Below are 25,936 nucleotides of genomic sequence, written 5' to 3' on the forward strand. Positions count from 1 at the left end.
TTTTCCAAAGGCGGAAGGACAGTTGGGGGATTTGCCTCTCGTAGTTCAAAATTGACACTATTCTTTGAATACCACTCAATACATTTTTCCATAGTATGATGCCAAATCGGGCCAGAAATATGAAGCCACACTGTGCTGCTTTTTTGATAGAAGCGGTTGGGTGCTCTTCGAAAGAGTTGTTCGACTTCTTTTGCTTTACCAATATAAGTTAGATATTTTTTCTTCATGATCCAGGTATCCTTTCAATGTTTAAGTCTTCCATTTACAGTTTAATGGCTTTTGAAACAGTGTGACGATGAACTTTAATTTTTTTTTTGCTATTTTTTTTAAAAATCTTTTTTTTCGGTGACCATTTTGACCGAAATAACAGTTGAAAATGAATGATTTAAAAAAGGTAATATCTGACGTGATTAAAAAAATAATAATTTGTTGGAGCAAGGATAAGATTTGGCTGGTATTTTTTTGACTCACTCTTTACTGTCGCATTAATCTTAATTTCGTTTTAATTTAATTTCAATATATTAAAAGCAAAAAGTAATACATAAGTTTCAACATTCACCACACAACAGGTGTATTTTTTTTAAAAAAAATTTTCATTGCAAAGAAACAATAGATTTTCTGTATAAAAATGCAATATTTTCTATAGAAGATTTGGGTATTTTTTAGAGAATGTTCTATATAACGTTATTTTCTAGCGAAAATTTTCCGTATAACAGTTTTTTCTATAGAAAATATTGTGTATAACAGGTTTTTCTATAGAAAATACATTTTTACAGAAAGTTTTGTGTTTAACAGGTTTTCTTTATTGAAAATATTGTGTATAACAGTTTTTTCTATAGAAAATATTATTTATAACAGTTTTTCTATAGAAATATCTGTGTATAACAGTTTTTAATACAGAAATATTTGTGTATAACAGTTTTTTCTACAGAAAATTATGTGTATAACAGTTTTTTCTATGTAAATAATTGTGTATAACAGTTTTTTCTATAGAAAATATTATGTATAACAGTTTGTCTATAGAAATATTTGTATATAAGTTTTCTCTATAGGAAATATTTCTGTATAACAGTTTTTTCTATGGAAATATTTGTGTATAACAGTTTTTTCTATAGAAAATGTTGTGTATAATAGTTTTTTCTATGTAAATAATTGTGTAGAACAGTTTTTTCTATAGAAAATGATGTGTATAACAGTTTTTTCTATGTAAATAATTGTGTAGAACAGTTTTTTCTACAGAAAATACAGTTTTTCTATAGAAATATTTCTGTACAACAGTTTTTTCTATGGAAATATTTGTGTATAACAGTTTTTTCTATGAAAATATTTGTGTATAACAGTTTTTTCTATGAAAATATTTGTGTATAACAGTTTTTTCTATGTAAATAATTGTGTATAACAGTTTTTTCTATAGAAAATATTATGTATAACAGTTTTTCTATAGAAATATTTGTATAGAGCAGTTTTTTCTATTGCAAAAATTGTGTATAACAGTTTTTTCTATAGAAATATTTGTGTATAACAGTTTTTTCTATAGAAAATGATGTGTATAACAGTTTTTTCTATGTAAATAATTGTGTAGAACAGTTTTTTCTATAGAAAATACAGTTTTCTATAGAAATATTTCTGTATAACAGTTTTTTCCATGGAAATATTTCTGTATAACAGTTTTTTCTATGGAAATATTTGTGTATAACAGTTTTTTCTATGAAAATATTTGTGTATACCAGTTTTTTCTATGAAAATTTTTGTGTATAACAGTTTTTTCTATGTAAATAATTGTGTATAACATTTTTTTCTATAGAAAATATTATGTATAACAGTTTGTCTATAGAAATATTTGTATATAAGTTTTCTCTATAGGAAATATTTGTGTATAACAGTTTTTTCTATAGAAATATTTCTGTATAACAGTTTTTTCTATAGAAATATTTGTATAAAACATTTTTTTCTATTCCAAAAATTGTGTATAACAGTTTTTTCTATAGAAATATTTGTGTGTAACAGTTTTTTCTATAGAAAATGATGTGTATAACAGTTTTTTCTATGTAAATAATTGTGTATAACAGTTTTTTCTATAGAAAATTATGTGTATAACAGGTTTTTCTATGTAAATAATTGTGTATAACAGTTTTTTCTATAGAAAATATTATGTATAACAGTTTTTCTATGGAAATATTTGTATAGAACAGTTTTTTCTATTGCAAAAATTGTGTATAACAGTTTTTTCTATAGAAATATTTGTGTATAACAGTTTTTTCTATAGAGAATGATGTGTATAACAGTTTTTTCTATGTAAATAATTGTGTATAACAGTTTTTTCTATAGAAATTATTATGTATAACAATTTTTCTATAGAAATATTTGTATAGAACAGTTTTTTCTATTGCAAAAATTGTGTATAACAGTTTTTTCTATAGAAATATTTGTGTATAACAGTTTTTTCTATAGAAAATGATGTGTATAACAGTTTTGTTGAATAACATGATTTAGGTTAGACCTTGTTGTAACAAAACACTGTGCTTTTTAAAACAATTAAATTTAAAAAAAACCGAACATATTCCTTAAAGAAAAATTTCAAATAATATCCATTATAGAAGCTTAACAAGCCTTGCAGAACGTTGCCCATTCCATCATTAAAGCATATAACTATATTTCTTTATAAATAGCATGTTAATAAAATATATTAATTTTGTTTTAGTGTCAAGACAAAATTTGCTTTGAAAATAGCGTTTACTAAATAATAATCATGTATATATCTAAAAAAAAATCATACATGTTAATTGGTTATTGTTGTTATGCAGCACTTTTTTTGTATAAAATTTACAAAAATAATCGAAATTTTTAAACAAAATTGAATAATTGTTAGTTTGCCTTTTTTTGGTTGAGTTTGTTTTTTTTTGATTTTGTTAAAAAGCCTTATAATATAAAAAAACAATTTTGTTAATTTATTTCATTTCTTACTTTCTTTTTTCTGTATATTTTTCGGTTACCTTCTACTCTACTCTAATTTCAACTCTAATATGATTTGGAAACTCCTTACAAAAAATCCCTTATAACAAAATAAATAAAAACAATACAACAAAAAATAAATAAAACACCTTTTAAACAATAATTGACGAATGCTGCCCACCACAAAAATGAAAAATTTATCTCTAATAAATGCACGAAATTAAAAAAAAAATAATCACCCACCTCTACCTCAACCACTTCCACATTAAAAAACTACACCAAAATTTTAAATTTAACACTTAACAACCAACTCAGGTGGTATAAATAAACCTAAACAGCCCAAGTCCGTCATAGGTCTTTTCCGTCGTGAGAGTTCTGGTTCTCGTGGTGGCACTAGCATTACTGGTGCCGATGGCCTAGATGCTTCCAGCTCTGCCCGCGGCTCAGATCCAGCTTTAGCAGCTGCTTTAAGCAGCATGGTTGTGCCTTCAACAGCATATAATCCACGCCTTGACAAACGTTCCCAATCGATATCATCTGGCTCTGGCATAAGTGAGGGTCATGCGGGCCCCTTCCCTGTGACCGCCAGTCATCGTCGTAATGTGCGTCGTGGTTCTATGCTAGAATTAAGCGGGTGAGTGTCTTTTTTTCTCTCTTCTATTTCTTACTTTGTTTCGTTTTTTTTCCTTTTTTCTATATATTTTATATTAATTTTTTAGCAGAAATTTTATTTAAAAAAAGAAAAATATAAAACTATTTCGTTAAATTTTGTTTATTATTTAAATTAAAACAAAAAATTAACTACTAATATTTAATACTAAAAACTGCTTGCATGGTTGGGTTCTGGATTTTATTATTATTTAAATTTGAAACATTTTTGCACCTTTTTTTAGTAAATTTTCATTTGTAGTTTTTGTTTTTGTTTAGCAAAAAGTAGTTTAACGTTTTTGTCCGCTTTTACAATTAAAAAAAAAACGTATAATTTTGCCTTTAAAGAATCTGCTTAAAATATTCAATATCTAAAAAATTAAACTAAATAAGTTAAGTTTTCTTTTTTCACGGTTACGGTTAATTTTAAGTTATTTTTTAAGACAATATTGTAATAATTTAGCTTTTATATGTGAATGTCCTTTTTATAATTAACATAAAAACAAAACAAAATGATTTAAAATTTTGTAAATGTCCATTACTCGTATGTCTTTAATTTCAAAACAAAAATTGTCTTTTGTCTTTAAAATCATGATTTATTTTAAAAAAAATTGTTGTCGTTTAAGTAAAATATTTGCTAATTTGATGTTAAAAATTTAGTTAATTTGAAAAAAATCAACATTAAATAAATTGTTAAAGAGTGGAGCCAATGACGAAGAAATTCTAAACTTCAGGTCTGATTGAATAACTGTTAGACACAAATTTTTCTTTAGAAAATCTAGTTGGACGCACAATTTTCTATGGATAATTTAGTTAGACTTAAAATTTTCTATAGAAAATCCAGTTAAACACAAAATTTTGTACAGAAAATGCTGTTACGCGAGTTATCCAACAACATTTTTACAACGCCCCAAATATTCACCACGTTGCAATGACAAAACAAACATAACATTCACACACCCACTTTCTTAAATACATGAGGAATTGCACAGCAACAACAAAATAAACAAACTCACCTCTCAAGCAAAAAAAAAATATAAACAAAACATTCACACACATACATTCATTTGAAATGAGTACTTGAGAAATTCCAAAACAATAAAACTCCCATTAATAAACATTACACATGCACACACTACTATTATGGAATACAAAACTCACGAGACAAACAAAGAAACGAACCCACGAACCAACAAACAAACGAAGAAAATATGCTCTCGGTAACAAACAAAGATTAAACAAAAGCAAGAGTATGTAAACAATGGTGGCTAAAGTAAATGCAACAACAACACAAATGAGACAAATTACAGTAAATAAAAATGTAAACAACAATGGCGTGCATAATAAAGCAACAACTACAATATGTATTGCTTTGTTTAATAAGACAAATTACTGGTAATTGCTACGTAAACAATAATGGCGTTTTAAATAAAGCAACAACAATATGCAGGATTTATGAAAATAGGATATTACTTGATAAAAATAACAATTTATCTCATCAAAAACATCAAATTAGCAAATATTTTATAAAAAATAAAACGCATAAATAACATAAGACTCAAACATTTATTTTTATTAATTAAAAACTAACAAAACATCAATTTTTAGGAACATTTACAAAATCAAATTGTCCACAAAACAAACAAAAATAATTCCAATTCCACACACGCCCCTCCACACCTTACACTTAAGAAAACCCGGATTTTTTTTAAAAAAAAAACCCACGTTTGGAAATTACAAAAACAAATTAAAAGTAGCAAAATTCAAAATTGCCACCAACAATTAGTAGATTACCAAAATTATAAAAATACCTTTACACTCTTCTTTATTATTTTTGTTTTATTTCTTTACACCTACCTACTACAACTACTTCTTTTTACTTCTACTATTTCTTATAACAACTTTCGTATTTTTATTAGATAATTTTGGTTAATGTTTTTTACAAGTTTTTTTTGAAACAATATTTCTGTTGGTTCTTTTGTTTTACGTTACGTTTGTTTATTTCTTAAATTTTGGTTGTACGTGTGAGTACCCTTATTTTTTTGTATGTATTATTCTTTTCCAGCCTATTGGTAACTGGACGCAGGCCCAGTAGAGTACAAATACAAATAAGTCCCTTGTTAATAGAAAAATTTTATAAATCCAATAATTCCTCGACCACAACAACACCTACTAATGAAACTGTTAACAACATTGCTAATAATTCTACTAATTTTACTACTTCTTCTGCTACTACAACCACAACTAGTGCTACTCCTCCTACTACTACTACTACTACTAATTATGAATATGATAATTCTCCTACATGTTCATCTTCTACTGGTACAACTGCTACAACTACAACTAGAAGTCCACCTTATAGTACTTGCAGTCCCGTTAAGGAAATTTAAAATCCATATCTTCCTCAATCAGAAAAAAAAAAAAAAACCAAAACTACCACAAGTACACTGTTCTTAAATCATTAATCCAACAACAGATTTAAATTTGTTTTATTTTTTATATAAAAAAAATATACATATATTTTGTAAAAAGTAAAGACAGTAAGAAACATATACATGAACATATTTTTCGATCATTTTTAAACAAGAATAATCCTCCATTTTGTATATGATGTTAGAAGAATTTTAATAAAAACCTAAACTTTTTAACAAAATTCTTTTTTAATATAAAACTAAAGCAAAACTACATCATTTCATTTAGCTGTTGTATATACTATATATAAAAAATAAAACCAGTGTATAGATACATACATATTTCTCTAAGTGTATTATTTTCTGTTGCTCATTCATTCAACGTTTTATAACTTCAATGCAAACAATTTGAGTGTTTTTACATAATTTTTTTTTTCTAAAATTAAACTGCTCCATATTATTACTTTCGCAGCGATAATAACAGTAACAGTAATAATGATGATGACTTTAATAATGCTAGTAATGAGTTAAACTCCACCAACACTACTTCAACTTCTTCTACTGCTACTGCTAATACGATTGTACCACAAATATCAACACCTAAAACATCATCATCACCAACACCTAATAATAATAATACTACTACTACCACAGAATTGCCCTAATCTATATTTATTTACTTTTTTTTAACAAAAAAACCTCTCTGAAACTTTTTTTTTAACAATTTACTTTAACTATCTAAACTACATACTTTCCTTTACTAAACATTAAACAAAAATTTTTAACATTTTTATTTAAAAAAAAAACACCAAAACCGCTAAGACAGCGCATGTTTTTTAAAATTATTTTATTTTTATTAATTCATAAATGTCAAATTTTATTTTAATTCTTAAATGTTTTTTAAATGTTTTGCACCAAAAAAAAATAATGTGAAAATTATTTAAGAAAAATTGGGTTTTGGTTAATGTATGAATAGAGTTAGTTTAACACGATAAAATTTTAGGGAAAACAGGCACAGAAATATTTTAAATATAATTTACTTATACACAGTTTTGAATATTTTAAACTACGTATTCAAAATATTTAGTTTTGAAAGAAATCGCCTTTTTGTATAGCCTTTGTATCATTTTACGTTTTATCATTTTATTAAAATGCAATCGATATGGAATACGTATAATTAATAAATTTATTTATATATTTAGAAAATTACTCATACGCCAATATATTTAGACACAATAACACATTTAAAAATCTAAAACATTTTCAATACGAACCAATCAAAATCAAGCACAGAAACAAACACACAAACATGAACTGTACAAAGAAAACTATATGACATCTCCTCAACAAGGAAAAAAGAAGATACAAAATGAAGAAACAGTATAACAACAACAAAATACACAAACACAGCTCTTTACCAATTTTAAATACATGAGAAATTGCACAACAGCAACAACATAAAAATTCAAACAGCTCTTTATCAAGAAAACAAACAAAACATTCACACGCATTCAACTCATTTACTTACATGAGAAATTGCACAACAACAACAACAAAAAACATGAACACACCTCTCAAGCTAGAACAAAAATAAACAAAACATGCACACACACTTCATGAAACAAGTACATGAGAAATTACACAACAATTAAACTCTCATTAAATAAAACCGTTCTCTTGCAATAATAACATTACATACAAACACACTACTATTTTAGAAAACAAAACACATGATACGAACAGACACACGAACTCAGTAACATGTCGGGGAAAAAACTCAAAGTAAACAAAAAGCACAAAGTAAATAAAAACGAGAGTATCACAACAATGGCTGCTTAAGTAAAAGCAACAACATCAGTAGATAGACAAATAAAAATGTAAACAACAAAGGCGTTTTAAATAAAGCAACAACAACAGTAGGCAGTATTTAGGAAAACTGATATTACTAAAGGAAATTGCTTATATTATTCTTATTATTAAAAGAATTTAACCATTTTAAAAAATGTTTTTAATAAAAAAAACTATAGCGAATTTAATTATGTGAAAGAAAATTATAAAAACTTTTTATTTAGGCAAGTAAATTGATGTTAAACTTAGGAAAACAGTTAATAACTTTCTTATTTTTTAAACGATTTTAAACATTTTAAAAATGTTTTTACATAAACTATAGCGAATTTATTTAGGGATTGATTTAATAAATTTCCAAATATTTTTAGGAATAGAAACTTACATACTGCCAAAACCTTAATTTTTCTTAAATTAATTATTTTAATAATTTTGCACAAAATGTATGTTTTATTTTGTTTTATTATTCTAACAAATTAAATGTAACAGCTACACACAAATTAATTTTTGTTTTTTTTTCTAATAAATATTTTAAGTATTTTAACTAATAAAAAAAATAACAATCAATACAATTTTATTTATGATTTTATTAATGGTAAACATAAAGTAATAATTATAATTTCATTCAAAAAAACTAAATTGTCTACTAAATAACACGTGTTTTATTGTTTTTTTATAACCAGAAAACAAATTAACAACAAACAGCCTCAGCAAAATGGTATTTCATTTTAATTAAATTCCTTTTTTTAAGTTTTCTCACTTTTTTAATTGTTTAACCAATTTGCATTTAAACTAACCCCAAGTTTCAAAATCTTTTTTCTTTTAATTTTTTTGTTTAATTGAAAAAAATAAGAAACAAAATTAATTACAACATCAACTATTTTTTTCTCCTATTTTTTCCTCTTCCCCTCAAAAAACATCATGATGTTCTTTTTTTACTTTATTTTTAGTGATAATGAACTTGAAAACGATAAAGATAATGAAACATAACTTTGAAAAGAAACTAAATTTAAAAAAAAAGAAAACACATAAACAAAAACACTTACACATACACTAAACATACAAAAATAACGTAGTTAATCAAGTAGTATTTGTGTAAAACACACAATAAACCGTTACTAAAAACCACAAGCCGCAGAAGGATTAAGCTAAAAACAAAAACAAATCAAAACAAAACAGTACTCATCCCTCCACACTGTCCGTCTACCAAACTAATTGTGATTCTACTACAACAAATCATAACAAATAACAGCATGCGTAGTCAAAATGTAGCCTTACATAACTGTCTTCTTCTTCTACTACTACTACTACCAGTCAAAAATTCAATAATAACTAAATTAATTGTATATAAATCAATTTGTTTGGCCCAGAAAAAAAAAATATCAATATTTTTTTTACTAAAAAAATCTAATCATTTATACATATTTAACTGTAAGTAAGTACACATTTCTAAATCAACAACAACTACAACAACAAAACTATAACAATAGCATTTACATTAAAAGATTTCTAAAGAATCAGGTCTAAACTAACCAAGACAGAAATCTGTTATTTTATTTTGTTTTATTAGTTAATCACATTTTGTTAATTATATTATGTTGTATATAAAAAAAGAAGAAACAAAAATGTTGTTAAATATTTGTATTCATTATAAATATTATGTTTGTTGTTAATTTAATTGTATGTAAGCAGATAGGAAAGTGAAAAAAAGAATTAATTCTTAAAAATTTTAATAAATTAAAAAGAACATAAGTGGCTTTTTACCACCATTATCACAATGTATAGTTAACCTATAGTATAACTATAAGTTAACACAAAAACCAGACTTTGTGTTAATGGGGTTAAAATTAATTAATCTAAGCTTTAAACCAGTTATGTTATTCTGAATAAATTTTATTTTCTTCTTGAATAATTAATTCTTTTTTTTGTTACTATTATCTATTATTTTCTGCTATTTGTAAGTAATTTTTAGTTTAACTACTACCACTACTTCTAATACAATTCTTTCTTGTATTTGCTATTTACTTATTACTAACTTTTGCTATTTGAGTGTATTAAAATTACATTAAAGCTCTTATTCATACAATCTTTTGTAGTTGGGTTAAAAATAGTTAGTTGAAATCGTAGTTACATTTATATATATATATTTATGGTTTTACAGGGTGTAGGTTTATTATTAAGTTAAAAGACTTTAATTTTAATTAAGTTTAATAGGAACTGGCAGCCGGATTTAGCTTACTCAAAGGTGATCTATTTAGAATTAAGAACAAAAATCAAATTTTATATCAGTTTTAAGTCTTAATTTCAGCAAAATATAGGCACATACACTCCAGGAAATTGTTGTAATAATTTAAATCAAATGTCTTAATGGGCATGTTCACTGTCGGTAGTATTTTTATACCCACCATCAAACTAAATGGGTGATTTGGTCATTCCGTTTGTGACACATTGAAATATTCATCGTGGACCCTCAAAAGGAGAACAAAACTAAACAGTAAATGATTTTAAATCTACACATCTATGAAGTCACGAAATATTTTCATTCAAAACCAGTTTGATCCCACCTTAAAAAATTATGAAAACTGGCTTTTCAAACAAGTCTCTATCTAGGTAGTTCAGTTATTTGCCTGCCCTATAAAAAACAGTTAACGAGATCAATATGGTTTTGTTCGCCAGCTCCTCATATATTCTGGGTCCTTATGAAATTCTAAGACGATCTAGCTATGTCCGTCCGGCTGTCTGTCTGTCTTTATGTCATTTAAAAACACGATACTCTCTGTTGATGTTTGTTTGATATTGAAAGTGGACAAAATCTTCCCCAAGAGTCCTGTTTGATCAGTCATAAAAATGTTGATTATGCTGCAATCCTGATAAAATGTTAAACAAATTTGTTCAAAATACTCTGAAATTATACTGTAAAGTATGGTGGGCAACATTTGTCCCTAGTTCCCATACAAGTTCCCTATCAGAAAATGACATGAAAAAATCGAGATGTAATTGTGAAGGATCACAACTTTTGTGAGGATCCCCCCCCAGGTATCCCATTTATCATAAAAATATTTTATTGTCACATATTGATAATGGGTATACTGTCTATAGCTGGTCCTGATTTTTTCATGATTTCACCCCTGTTCTGTAAATCGAGTCATTTTCAAAAACGAGTTGTTTTGAAAGACGAATAAACTGCCGTTGGTGTTCTGGTAATCTTATGATTTAGTAAATTAAAACAGGTTTGATTACTCAAAATTAAAACAGGCAATTTAACGAATACAATTTACAAAACACCAAAATATTAACGAGGCTGTATCAATAACTCCGTGACTTTTTATCAATATAGTCTGCTTTGAGCTCTATGCACTTTGTCCAACTTTTCTCCAATTTTTGTATCCGTTTCTAAATAAAAAGATTTGTCGAGGTCATCAAAATAGCTATTTCTTTGTGAGATGATCATCATTTGAGTTAAATCTCTTTTCGCCGAGCCATTTCTTCAGATTTAGAAACAAAAAATATTCACTCGAGGCTAAATCCGGAGAATATGAGGGAGCAATTCGTTGGCTTAGTCATTGATTTTAGCCATGGAAACTGCACATGTGTGCACTATTTTGTGCTCTCGATTGTGAGCAAATGCGGAAAGCTTTCTCATACCCAAGTGATGAGATGCCTGAGCTATGTGAAATACATATGGTTTCCACAATCTCTCGCACTTTCAATCTCCGAACGGCCAAAACCATATGGTGAATTTTTTTAATTGTAGAGACTTCAACTGGTCGTTCAAAAGTTAGGTATCTTCCGTGCTTTTACGGACACAACAAAATTCAGATAACCACTTTTTTACCATTGAAATTGATGGTGCAGAGCTCTTAGCCTTGGTTTGAGTGATGATTTTTTTCCTCAAAAAAAAAAATGCTTAATTAGCACACGAAATTTAGTTTTTTCCAATTTCTCCTCCATTCAAGAGGTAGTTTGCTATAAATGGCTGTCAAACACAAATTTTGACAGGAGTCAACTGTCAGATGCCTGTTGTCAGGAGCAGTGTTGGCTTTTCAGTTAAGAGCCGGGAAATTCAAAAAGTCTGGGTCTTATTGATCCGCCCTTATCTTACTCGGATTCAATTTACAGAACGACAGATTTTTCAATCACTTTATATATGCTCATTTGGTTTTCGTTTTTAACGTCATGTTTTGGTGTAATAATGATAAATGCTGGACATCTTATGATGTCCATAATGTAAACTAAATGTTTCATATGATTGCCAGATTTAAATTAAATAATTTGGAGTGTATTAGGGCCTTAGAAATAAATTTATCAGTTTAGCATTTTAAACTACCATATTTCTTTTTAACATTTTATAAATTTTTTTAGTTCATGATGTAAATATAAAATAAATTAAATTGTTATAGAATTAATAGTCAAGTCTGGTTGTAACGAATAATCAATTAGTTCATAAATAAAATGTAATTCAATTGAAAAACATTCATTTCCAAAATAAAAATAATTGCTATAGTTATACAATTTTCAAAAGAAAACACATAATCAGCTCTGTCCCAGAAATTTTACGAAAGTGAAAATAATCGTATGTTCAAATTCGCTACGTTTTGATTTTGCATCTGCAGCTTTCGTGAAAATGTTCAGCTACAAAAACTTCACATGCCTTAAGGCGCAACCTAAATTTTTTTTAAGGAAATATTTATTTGTCTATCCTTTTTGTCATTTATTAGCCTTTTATTAACACATTTTAAATGTTTTACTTCCTCTTTTTCATTTGAAATTGGAATTACGTTTTAGTTTTCACTTTCACACGAATTTAATGTCTGTGACATACCTGAATATAATACAAATCTCATTTCCTGTCCATTTGAAAGGACAAAAAAAATACGAATTTAAACAATCAAATCTATGAAACATATTACGAACTAACCCCATGATTAGGTTCTTAAACTATGATTGATTAGAAATTATTATTAATTTAATAATACAGTACATTTTTTATTCTTAAAATCCTTTATTTGTTTTACTAAAACGAAGCTAAAACATAAACTTTTACAACCAGACTTGATTTCAATTCTTTGATAATTTTTTTGGGATCAAAATTATGAATTTAAGTTATCAATTTATGCTGAATTATTAATAAGGAGTGAGATCGAAAAATTCTTAACACACGTTTTTCATTACATTTTTTAACCCAAGTATTATTTGAATTTTTTTTTGATCAAGTTACCTTTGAAAAACATGTCAGTTATTATGTGTAATGTCAATTATATTAATTTTTTTGTTAATCTGATTAAAATGAGTGACCAGAAAAAAGTGCGTACTGAAATTATTAAATATTTTCAACAAAACCCAACTTGGTCTTACAAAAAGTTGGCCAAGCATACAAAGGTCTGCCGTCAAACTGTTTCCAATGTTATTAAACAGTACCGGGAGAAATTGTCAGTTGATAGAAAACCTGGTTCAGGTAGAAGGAATGGTCCACATGATGTTTCTAAAGCCAAAAAAATAGAACGCATTTTCAAAAGAGCTCCCAACACATCCGGTAGGAAAGCAGCCCGGTTAGCTCAGTGCTCGGACTATTTGGTACGAAAAGTTAAAGCTAATGCAGGTTTAAAAACATACAAGGCTCAAAAAGTTCCTGACAGGAACGCTACTAAAAATTTAGAGGCCAAAAACAGAGCACGGAAATTGAAGTCAAGTTTTATAAAAAAATATTCTTGCTGCATAATGGATGACGAAACGTATGTTCTGGCAGATTTTTCGCAACTTCCAGGTCAAAAATTTTATGTTGCTGATGCTCGAGGGAATGTTGAAGAAAAGTTTAGGACCCAAAAGCAGACAAAATTTCCCAGAAAGTTCTTGGTATGGCAAGCAATATGCAGTTGCGGCAAAAGAAGCCACTCATTTGTTACAACGGGCTCTATAAATACCGAAATTTACATCAAGGAATGTTTACAAAAAAGGCTGCTTCCATTCATAAGACTTCATAATGTGTCCACTTATTTTTGGCCTGACTTGGCATCCTGTCACTATGGCAAACAAGCCCTTGAGTGGTACAAGAACAATAATGTGGTATTTGTACCAAGAGAGGCAAATCCTCCAAACTGCCCGGAGCTAAGGCCAGTGGAGAGATATTGGGCTCTTGTTAAAAGAGAATTGAAGAGTACAAAAAAGGTGTCCAAAAGTGTGGTAGATTTTAAACGGAGATGGACTACATGTTCGAGCAAAGTGACAGAAAGCACTATAAAAACGTTAATGGAAGGGTTTCCGAAAAAGGTTCAAAATTTCATCACTAGTGATTAAAACTATAAAAATAATTTTTTTTGTAAATTGTAATAATAATTTCAATCAAATAAAAAAAAAATTAAAGCTGTAAGTTTAGTGGTTTCTTTTTTATAAACATATATGTATGTTAAGAATTTTTCGATCTCACTCCTTAATGTAAAACATATACAAAGAGTGCTTACTCCGTTATTCAGTGCGAAAAAAACATTATTACCCTAACCACAAAAGCCCTAGAGTCGATTTTAAGTCCATAAAGTGAATTTCGTACCATAAAACTAATTTCAAATATAATTTAAAACATTTGGGGGATTCAAACTGTCTCATATTAGGTCGTATTGTCATAATGTCATAAAATATTTTTTTAGTTTAAATAAATTTTTGTTGGGTTTCAAACAAAAAAGTTATAAATTAATAAGACTTTTAGAACCATGTTTATTGGTTTGTCATAAAATAACACTTTTTTTTTTGCAGCACAACAAGAATTTGTTTAAACTAAAACAATATTTTACGACATTATGACAATACGACCTAATAACAGACCGTTTGAATCCCCCAATTGTTTTATTATTTTAAAATAAGCTTTTTGTTTTGAACTTTTATATAATTTTTTTATACAATTCACCTTCGTGAGAAGGGTATATATAAGTTTGTCATTCCGTTTGTAATTTCTACATTTATCATTTCCGACCCTATAAAGTCCATGTCCGTCTGTCCGTCTGTCCGTCTGTATGTTGAAATCAATTTTCTGAAGACCCCAGATATCTTCGGGATCCAAATCTGCAATAATTCTGTCAGACATGCTTTCGAAAAGTTTGCTATTTAAAATCAGCAAAATCGGTCCATAAATAACTGAGATATGAGCAAAAAACCGGGACAACCTCGATTTTTGACCTATTTTTGATCTATATCTGGATTACTAAGTCATTAATATAGACAATATGGATATCTAATGATAGATATTTCAAAGTCCATTGCAACGATGTAGGTTGCAATGGATTTTGACCCATTGTAGGGTCAAAATCGGGAAAAATATTTTTTAACCCGAATTTTTTTTTCATCAACAAATTATTTTTTTCATAAATTTTTTTCCAAAAAAAAAGAAATTTAAAAACAAAAAAATTTTAAAAATTTTTGAAAAACAATTTAAAAAAAATTAAATTTTGTTTACCTAAAAATATTAAAAAAAATGTATTTTAAAGTATAATTTGGTGAAGGGTATATAAGATTCGGCACAGCCGAATATAGCGCTCTTACTTGTTTTTTTTTAAATTTTTTAAAATTCCTTTTTTTATTTACAAAAGTTCTATTTTAAAATAACGTCGACTTTAATAAAAATTTACTTTAAAATTTATTTTATGGTTAGGCTGTATTATTTTCGAATTGAGTTAAATTATTTGTTCAGAACACAGAAACGGAACACCATGACTCTATTAACAATTTATTGAAATATCGTAAATTTTTCAAGCTGCTGTCCAGCTAGTAAATTTTAAAAACTGAAATGATTCGTATGGGCTTAGTAGTAAAACTAAGCAGATATATTAAACTTTTATTAGAATTATTTCAAGCATTTCTTTTAATGATTTTTCAGCTCCGCCTTAAATAATTTTCAACTCAAGTTTAATGTGGAATCACTTTTAGTTTGGTGGATGGAATGCGGAAAGTGTTAAGTCTCAAACAAAAACACTCTAAAAATGTTTAAATCTTCTTCATTTCAGAAACCAAATTTTGTAAGTGAAATATTCCAAATAATTCTTCACTATAAGGGAACAAAATTAATAAATCGTTTGATATTAACTCATTAGAAATATTTTTTTTAAGATTTCTAAGTTCTTGGGGAAAGGAGTTGTTAATTTGTTTTGGCATAAATCTAGTTTATCCCAGCTTGAGGTATAAATTTCAAAAATACCATATCATTATTCTGATGTCTTTATGCATCACATTAGCTTCGAACTTTGAAAACTTTTGTAATTTAGCAGAAACTGATAACACAAAATTTGTTAAATTATTATTATTTAGTATTGAAAAAGCTAGTGCAGGAAATACCATATCTTTATCTTACGACTGACGACTTTATGCGTCACATTAGTATCGAACTTTGAAACCTTCTGTAATTCAGCATAAACTGATAACACAAAATTTCTTAATTTTTATTTAGTATTGATTTAGCTAAATACAAATACATTTTTTTAGAATATTTTAGGGTTTGGGTTTAAAATTTTCTTATTCTAATAGGTTTTTTTTCTTACAACAAAAAAAGCAATAAAACACGTTATAATTAGACTATAATTCAACTATTTAAATATAAAAATTGCCTTAATTAAATTTAAATAAATATAAACTAACAAAATTGTATTGTTTTCCTTATTATAACTATTATTATTATTATTACTTATAAACTATATATAAAATAAAATAAAATTAATTAATTGCATGTTATAAAAATATCTTAATTTCCTTAAATTTTAAGCTTTCTATTGACTATAATTAATTGTATGTCTGACAATCGATCCATAAATATGATTGTGTGAAAAAAACTAACAATTTATAACTGTTACAATCAATATAGTTAGATCGAACGAACGAACGAACAGGTTTTAAATGTAATAATTTAAAACATATTTGTTTTGTATTAATCGTTTAAAATTCTCTAAGCTAAAACAATATCTCTTATTAAAACGAGATTTAATTAATTATTATTATTATTACTATAATTGTAATTGTTTTTATTTTCTTCTTGCTTGTAAATACTTAATACTTACTTAAATAAATACGAAATAAATTTATGAATTATAACTATAAATACTTTTTCTCTACTTCCTCTTACTTTTTATTTTTTTAATTTGCATGTATTGCTAATTTTTTTGAGTTTTTTGTAATAAGTATTAAAAAATAAAATAAATTACAGTAGATAACATGGTTTTAAAACAATAGTTCTTAATTTACGACTTCAAAATATTAAAAACAGCTTTATAAGTTGTTCGTTTATTTTTTAAACCATGTTTAACTGTAGTTTATTTTTTATTGCTCTCTCTTTCTCTCTATTTGATTTTTTTATATTTATAAATAGTAAAAGAGTAACTAAATATGTTGTTGTCTAAAATTAATTTCATATACAACACTGTGTGGAAAATAACTTAAACGGGGTTTAAAATTTCTAAATTATATCTTTGGCTATTGGTTTTTACTTACAATTTTAAAACTAATTTAATTAAAAAATAAACTGGGTTTAACTAAACTTTATTTTAAAATTAAACCCAATTATTTTTTTTGAACCAATTTCAAAATTTTTCTAACTTTAGTTTAAACTAACATAAAATTTTATTAAACCGAGCTTAAACCCAGATTAAAAAAAATAAGTATAAAAAGTTAGAAACCTAATACACTCAATTAATTTAAACAAAATTTAAACTAATGTTAATTAAACTCAGTTTAAAATTAATCACCCTATTAACTTTTAATGAAATAAGCCATCATTTGCTCAAAAACGAATATAAACGTCACACAGTGGTATGAGAATAAAAAAAGAGGGAAATAAATCTGTAACTTCTAAACCCTTACGCCGATTTATATGAAATTTCACATGCGCAAAGAGGAAGTGTAGTCGAGTTTAAGTTTTGAATTTGGACCTCATGACCCCACCTCGTCGTAGCTATCAATTATCTCTTATAGCTTAGGAGATATTCTCATTTGCAAATTTAATTTTCAACATTTTTACCCATCCTACTCCAGTTTTTAGTGACCGCGGTTCCAAATATTCGCCGATTTTATAAATTTTTTTTTATAGGATTAACAATAGATCTATATATCAAATAAAGAAGTGTTTAAAAATCATGACTGAGTCCAAAGTTACATGCATTTGAATATAAAAAAATTAAAAAAGGCGATTTTTCGCAATTTTCTGGGAAAAAAGTACTTTTATTATTTTTAAGTTATCTAAAAATTTTCTAAGAGGATGTATAATGAATTTGTACTTTTTGAAAAGCTAACTTTACGCCAAATATTTGAAATAAAAAACATTTATAATTTTTGATACCGACAGGATCAGGTCCATTCGAAAAATGCCTATTTTTTATGTAAAATTCAACTTTAGGGCAAAAATTCTCAAATCGCATACTCGATATCAAAATATAAAAACCTATTTTAGATGGCCCAATAAGTTCTTAATTATTTTGTAAAGGGTTCCGATAACCCCGCCACTGGTATGGATATAATAGCCAAAAAACGAAAAATCCCATTTTTGGGATTTTCAAGATTTTTTTGGGAATTGCGGGATACTTGATAACAAATTTCAAAATTGGTTTTTATTTTTCCATTTTAAATAGAAAAATCTACATAACTGTGAATTTTCATTAAAAAATATTCATAAATAAAAATTTTATTTCAATTTGAAAAATTTGTATCTATGCAAAATTCAATAAAATGCATTTTTTGTCATATTTTTCAAAAAAGTATTCCATGAATTTTTTAATTGTCAAAAGTTATATACATTTTTGAAAATTAGACAAAATCCTCTATCCATTGATATATAACATGTCTATATACGTGTCAAATAAATTAGGGAAAACTTAACAACTCGCTGATAGTAAGGGTAAGGGTTTAGAAGTTACAGATTTATTTCCCTCTTTTTTTATTCTCATACCACTGTGCGTCATACGATTTCATCCGAGAAGAATTTCTTTGTCACTTTAATAATAAATTTCGACTAAGTTTTCTGGTATTTACTAATTTTTTGTTCGTTTTATAATAACAAGCCCTGTGTGTCATTTAAAAAAAAAAATCATCAGGAATTTTTCTTTACATGTTAAATTAGTAAAGAGTTTATTATTTTTGTTAAATATGGCTTAAATAACTTAAAAACTCTATTAAATGTTTGTTTTATGATTCAAAGTTTATGCTGCTTAAGAGTTTAAACCATTTAAACGCGACTATTTATACCCTACACCACCATAGTGGGGAGGGTATAATGCGTTTGTGCAGATGTTTGTAACGCCCAAAAATATTAATCTAACACACACCTTAAAGTATACCGATCGACTTGTAATCACTTTCTGAGTCGATTAAACGATGTCCGTCTGTCCATGTAATCCTTGTGCGCAAAGTACAGGTCGTAATTTTTAAGATATTTCGATAAAACTTGGTACATATAATTTTTTCGGCCCAAGGACCAAACCTATTGAAACTGGCTGAAATCGGGCCGTTATTTCACCTAGACCCCATACAAATGTCCTACCGAAATTGGACTTTATCGGTCATAAATGTTTAAATTATATAGGTATCTACACAAATTTCGCTCCAAATAAGTTTTATATATACGAAATTCATGTCACAAAATTTTGTTATGATCGGTCTATAATTAGTCATAGCTTCCATATAGACCCGCTTCCGAAAATCACTTTAACTTGCATAAATCTCTTAAAAATGTTGGTATATACACAAAATGCAACATAAATAACTTTCATATAGATATAAATCACACGACCTAATTTCATGGTGATCGGTCCATAATTGGTCATAGCTCCCATATAAGGCCGACTTCCGAAAATCCGTCACGAATATAAATTATTGATATTTTAAAAGAAAAATGTTTTTGGAAAAACATTTACTTAGTGTAGGGTATTATATGGTCGGGCTTGACCGACCATACTATCTTACTTGTTTTCATTAGTTTTAAACTGAGTTTACTTTTGGCTTAAATTAAGTTTGAACCTTTAAAAAAAACAAAGTTAAAACTTTTGTTGAGTTTAAACTTTTTAAATTGTTATAGAGTCGATATAGCCATGTCCATCTGTATGTTGAAATCAACTTTTCGTTGCCCCCAAATAACTTACATATATGTATGTTGCATACATCAATATATCGGCTATATACCCGATTCGGTAGCTATTTAAAATCGAGAAAATCAGCCCACATATAGCTGAGATATAAGGAAAAAACCAGGACAACCTAGATTTTTCACCTATATTTGGATTACTAAGTCATTAATATAGACAATATGGATATCTAATGATAGATATTTCAGACTTTTGCAACGACATATATAACGTCATAGTAATTTAGACCTACAATAGGCCAAAATCGGGGAAAAAAAATTTTAACTCGAATTTTTTTTTTTCACCAAAATTTTTTTTTAAATTCAAAAAAAAAAAATTTTTTAAAATTTACTAAAAAATTCAAAAAACAAAATCGTTTATAAATTTAAAAAAAAATTTTACTAAAAAAATATTTTTTTTTTTAAATTTTGAAAATTAATTTTTGTTTTATCTTAAAATTTTTTTGCAACGACATATATAACGTCATAGTAAGTCGGACCCACAATGGGCCAAAATAGGAGAAAAAAAATTTTAACTCGAATTTTTTTTTCACAAAATTTTTTTTTTTAAATTCAAAAAAAAAAATTGTTTAAAAATTTAGTAAAAAAATTCTTTTTTAAATTTAAAAAAAAAAATTTACTAAAAAAATATTTTTTTTTTTAAAAAAATTTTGAAAATTAATTTTTGTTTTATCTTAAAATGTTTGTTTTAAAGCATAATTTGATGAAGGGTATATTAGATTCGGCACATCCGAATATTGCTCTCTTAATTATTTTTAACTGAGTTTAATTTAAAGTTTAAGCAATTTAAGATTAAATACATATTGAAAATAGACTAGAAATGCATCAAGTTTTCAATATTTCTTAAAACTTCTTTAAGCGTGTTTAAAATTACTTCAAACTAAAGCAAAGTTTATAATTTTAGTTACATTCAGAACAAAGTTTAAACTGCTTAAAATTTAATTATTTTAAACTAGATATTTTTACTTTGTTTTTAAACTGAGTTTACTTTTAGTTAGATAAGGCTAAAATTAGCTTAATTAAATTATTAAAGTTTAAATTGTTTACAAGTTTTTAAGACTCAAACCCTTTTTTTGAAGTTTTTTTTTGAACTGAGTTTAAAGTTTAAGCTATTTAGGATTGCAAATTAAAACTTAAAGTTTCAACATTTGCTTCAACTTCTTTATACCAATTTAGATTAACTTAAAATTAAAGAAAAGTTTAAATGACTTGATATTTTTATTTTGTTTCAAACTGAGTTTATTCTTAGTTTAATATGGCTTTTTCAGTTTTTTCTAAGTAAAGTTATAAACTGCCTAAACTTAACTTTTTTAAATTTATTTTAAACTTAGTTTACTTTTTAAAGCAAAGTTTAAACGCCTTAAACTCGATATTTCTGTTTTGTTTTTAAACTTTTAATATGGCTTTTTAACGTTTTTTTTAACTAAAATGTTAAAAGTATAAACAGCTTAAACTTAATTGTTTTTAATTTATTTTAAACTGAGTTTACTTTTAAGTTTAACTAGTTCTATAGTTTATTGTAATAATATTTAATGCAGGTTTAAGCTTGGTTTATTAATAATTATTGCTAATATGTAAATATTTACAGTAGTTTGGGTTTCAAAAATTTAAGTTATTTTCAAAGCAGTGTTGTAAGTTGTAATAATTTTCTTATATTATTATTTTTTATTAATAATTAACATTGTTTATGACAAAAACAAATAACATGTAGTTTTTGAAAAAACAAAAACCTTTTTTTTAAAACAAAGACAAACCAATCATTTAAAGGGAAAAGTTTGTGCGAAAGTAAAAAACAGAAAAATTAAATTTTCTAAACTGGCATCTTAGATTTTAATGAAAAGGTCTGGGACTTCTAAACATTTTACAGTTGATAGTGATCATATTGTTGATGTTACATCTGTCGAATTATTTTTTAATTTATTCTTATTTTTCTCTTGACTTTCGCCCAAACTTTTTTCTTTCCAACTAAACTTCTAGGTTCTTAAAATGTTTAAACTATTTTTTTTTCTATAATTTTTGGCATTCAAACAAAACTATAATCATATCATTTCATAATCTTTTTTTTTCCCAAAATTTTCTTTCTTTAAATTTCTTCCAAAAATTTAAAAAAAAAACAAAAAAAAAACACAAACAAAAATCCATACATATAAACAGAGACACTATCCCCGAGGAATCTTATTACCATGGGCACTCGAAATCGCTATGTGAACCGGCCGGCGAAGAATGGGACTCAGTGTTAGCCGATGCGGAGAAAGCCGACTACGCCAGCGGGAATAGCGATAAACTGCTAAAGGCCAGTGGCCGTGAACCACTGCTGCCCAAATTAACACCAAGGGCCACCCAAATAAGACGCGGCATGGGCGGCGCTATGGGCGGCAGTAATAAAAAGAATCAAGTGACTACGGCTCTGCTGTCCACCACCAATTCCGACTATGATGATGATGAAGAAGAGGACTTTGATTTGTATGATGATGAGAATATTGTGGTAACCACAACAACGGCAAATGATCCCAGCATTCGTTTAACGAGGCCGGGCCTAACGGAGGAGAGTCCTAGCACTACAACCACCACCACTATTCGTTTGACACGCAACAATGATGAAAGTATTATTTGAGTGGATGATTTGGGGCTGGACCAAGAGCAGGACAATAAAGTTAAAATTAAAAGCGATCTACTACAGCAAATTAATGAAGACTACTTGGAAGAGCTAGATGATGATGAAGACTATGATGACGACGACGATGATGATGATGATATAGAGAGACAAGAACAACAACGTTTGCTTATGGGATCTAGAAAATCTAGAAATTTCTTTAAGTATGAAATGTTTTATTAAAAAAACTAATTAATAACTAAAAGAGTTTTAAGATTAATTAATTTAATTTTTAACTAAAAAACAAAAAAAAAAAAAAGAATTCTTTGTAAATGTGTTACAAACATGTGTATAGGAAACAAACTAAAATTTTATTTAGAAATAATTGTCCAAGATGAGCAAAAGATGTTTTAAGAAGAGCGGTCCAACCTTTAGGCACTTTTAGTAGTTTTATTTCCACAAAAAAAAAGAAGAAAACCCCACATAACCGGATGTAATGATTGAATGAATGATTTATTGTAAAGTTATTAAGAAACACGGGATATTTGCAAACAAAATTATTTATAAATAATTACAAAAAAAAAAATTAAAAAAAACAACAAAACAAAAATTAAAGAAATGTATTTAGTATTAAACATTTGTTTGTATCATAGTTTTTAGTAGTTTGTAATTTGTATGTTTAAATATTTTAAACAAAAAACAGAAACAAAAATCAGCAACGACTTAATTTTTCTCTTTTAATTTTATTTTTCATTTTATGAATTTTAAAACTAAATTTAGTAATGATTTTAACCATAAATAAGACAAAATGAAGAAATTCTTTCTAAATATAAAAAAAATGTCAATATAAAGTTCCAAAGTTTCTATAAAATGTATTCTACATTTTCTTAAAATAACTAAATTTAATAATGAAATAAAGTTGGAAAATTTCGAAATTAATTTGGAACAAGTTGTTCCAAATTTTATAAAAATTAATAAATTCAATGTAAAATTCAATAGATTCGAAATAAATTTTTTGTATATTTTAAATTCAATTTGCTGTTCTAAATCAAAATCATAAAAGTTCAAGTTTAACTACAACTTTAACATAATTTAAACATAGAACCAAAATAAAGTTTTTTTTTTTTTTGATAATTTGATGATCGAAATTTTCAATATTAATTTTTTTTAACAAAATTTATTATAAATTTGTAAATAAATATTTATAAAAGGGTTTTAAAATTAAAAAAAAATTAAAATTTTATTCAATATTTGAAGTTTTCAAAAATTATTTTTATACAATTTTGATTGAAAAATGTTCAATATTTAATATTCGAAATTTTCGATATTAATTTTTTAACGAAATTAAAAAAAATTAAAATTTTATTCAATATTTGAATTTTTCGAAAATTATTTCTATACAATTTTGATTGAAAAAGGATTAATGTTCAATATTTAATATTCGAAATTTTCGATATTAATTTTTTAACGAAATTTGTTACAAATTTGTAGATAAATATTTATATAAAGGGTTTCAAATTAAAAAATTCTAAATTTTTTTTTCAATATTCGAATTTTTCGAAAAATTTTTATATAAATTTTTCAAACATTTTAAATATAATTTCCAATCATTATTGAAAAAAACTAAGATTTATTAAATAATTTTTAATCTTTCGAAAAATATAAATTCAATTTAATATTCGAAATTGTCGATATCAAATTTAAATGAAATTTTGTTTCAAATTTTTAAATAAATATTTATAAATAGGCTTTCAAATTAAAAAAAAATAAAATAAAATAAATTCAAGTTCGAAATTTTTTGAAAATGACTTTAACATACTTTAGAGATAAATTTTCGACCTAATTAAAAAAATGAATATTTATAAATTAAATTTTAGTGTTTCGAAATCAAAATTAAAAAAAAATTTCGAAAAAAAAAACAAATTAAATTTGTTGATCTAAATTTTCAATATTAATTTTTCAGACAAATTTGTTATAATTTTGGAAATAATTATTTTAAAGATAAATTCCCAACATTTAAAAAAATAAATATTTGTTAATTAATTTTTAATCATATTTCCAAAAATAAAATTTTATTGTTCGAAATTTTCGATATTATATTTTCAATAAATTTTTGGTTTTTCAATAAAAATTTAAATTCTAAAATAAAAAGTTAAATTCAAAGTCCGAATTTTTGGAAAAACACTTTAGTACATCGAAATTTCCAAAAAATCAATCAAATTTAAAAAAAAAAAATTAATATTCGAAATTTTTGATAATTTTTTTTTGTTTGAATTTTTCGAAAATGATTTTAATACATTTTTGTAACATTTGAAATATGAATTTCGAAAAAATTATTCAAATTTACAAAGAATAGAAAAATAATTTTAGTATTCGAAATTAATTAAATTAAACTTATTCAAAGTTCCAATTTTTCGAAAATGATTTCAATACATTTTAAAGATAATTTCCCAGCCTTATTAAACAAAATATTAATTCAAATCTATCGAAGTCAAAATTCCAAAAAAAAATTTCGAAAAAAAAATAATTTAATGATCCAATTTTTCGAAAATGATTTCAATACATTTAAAAAAATAAATCAACTTTTCAACAAAAAATTTAATTTAATATTCGAATTGCTCGATATGAATTTTTCAGACAAATTTGTTATAGTTCTGAAAATAAATATTTATGGCCTAAATTAAAAGAAATCTAAAAATTCTGAAAATAAATATTTATGTACGAACTTATAAAATTAAAAAAATCTAAAAATTCATATTTAATTCAAAGTTCGAATTTTTCGAAAATACATTTCTAAAAATTTTTAAATATAAATTGCAGCCCTATTAAAGAAACAAATATTTATTAAACAAATTTTCAACAAAAAAAATAAAAAAAACAAATTTAATGTTCGAAATTTTTGATATTAATTTTTTTTAGAAATAATTACTTAATTTCTGAATTTAAAATCAAAAAATCTAAAATTTATGTTTAATTCAAAGTTCGAATTTTTCGAATACGACTATATTTTACATCAAATTTTAAAGATAAATCCCAAGTTTCCGAATTTTTCGAAAATTACTTTACTACAGTTAATTAATTCAGTTTTATTCAATTAAAGTAAAATATTTTATTTAAAACTAAAAAAAACTTAAAAAAATGTATTCTTCATTTTGTCTTGTCTTTTGTTATTTTCATTTTGCCAGTATACTTAAAACTTTTTCCAAAAAAGAAACAAAAATGTTCTTTAAAATTCAGTTAAATTTTTTGCCAGTATAATTTGTTGTCTTAAAATAAAAATTTTGTTCACAACTTTTTGTTAATTAAAATATGTGTTCTTTGTTTTTAAATTCTTTCCTTTTTTTATAAATTTTAAAAAGTCTATTTATTTTTTAAAATTCA

The 25,936-nt window shown here is 25.6% G+C and overlaps 1 protein-coding gene across 9 annotated transcripts in view; it reads left to right on the plus strand.

The window, feature by feature from the left end:
• Positions 1-23,295, plus strand: part of Nhe2 (Na[+]/H[+] hydrogen exchanger 2) — a 192,498-nt gene extending 169,203 nt beyond the window's left edge. For all 9 annotated transcript variants that reach the window (XM_065502465.1, XM_065502473.1, XM_065502467.1 and 6 more), the window contains 2 exons: positions 3,268-3,586; positions 22,117-23,295. In XM_065502465.1, the coding sequence (XP_065358537.1) occupies positions 3,268-3,586; positions 22,117-22,576 (779 nt within the window). In that variant the 3' untranslated portion in view covers positions 22,577-23,295. The remainder of the gene's footprint in view (positions 1-3,267; positions 3,587-22,116) is intronic.
• The last annotated feature ends 2,641 nt before the right edge of the window (positions 23,296-25,936 follow it).

Source organism: Calliphora vicina, chromosome 2, assembly GCF_958450345.1.
Source record: "Calliphora vicina chromosome 2, idCalVici1.1, whole genome shotgun sequence".
Lineage (NCBI taxonomy): Eukaryota > Metazoa > Arthropoda > Insecta > Diptera > Calliphoridae > Calliphora > Calliphora vicina.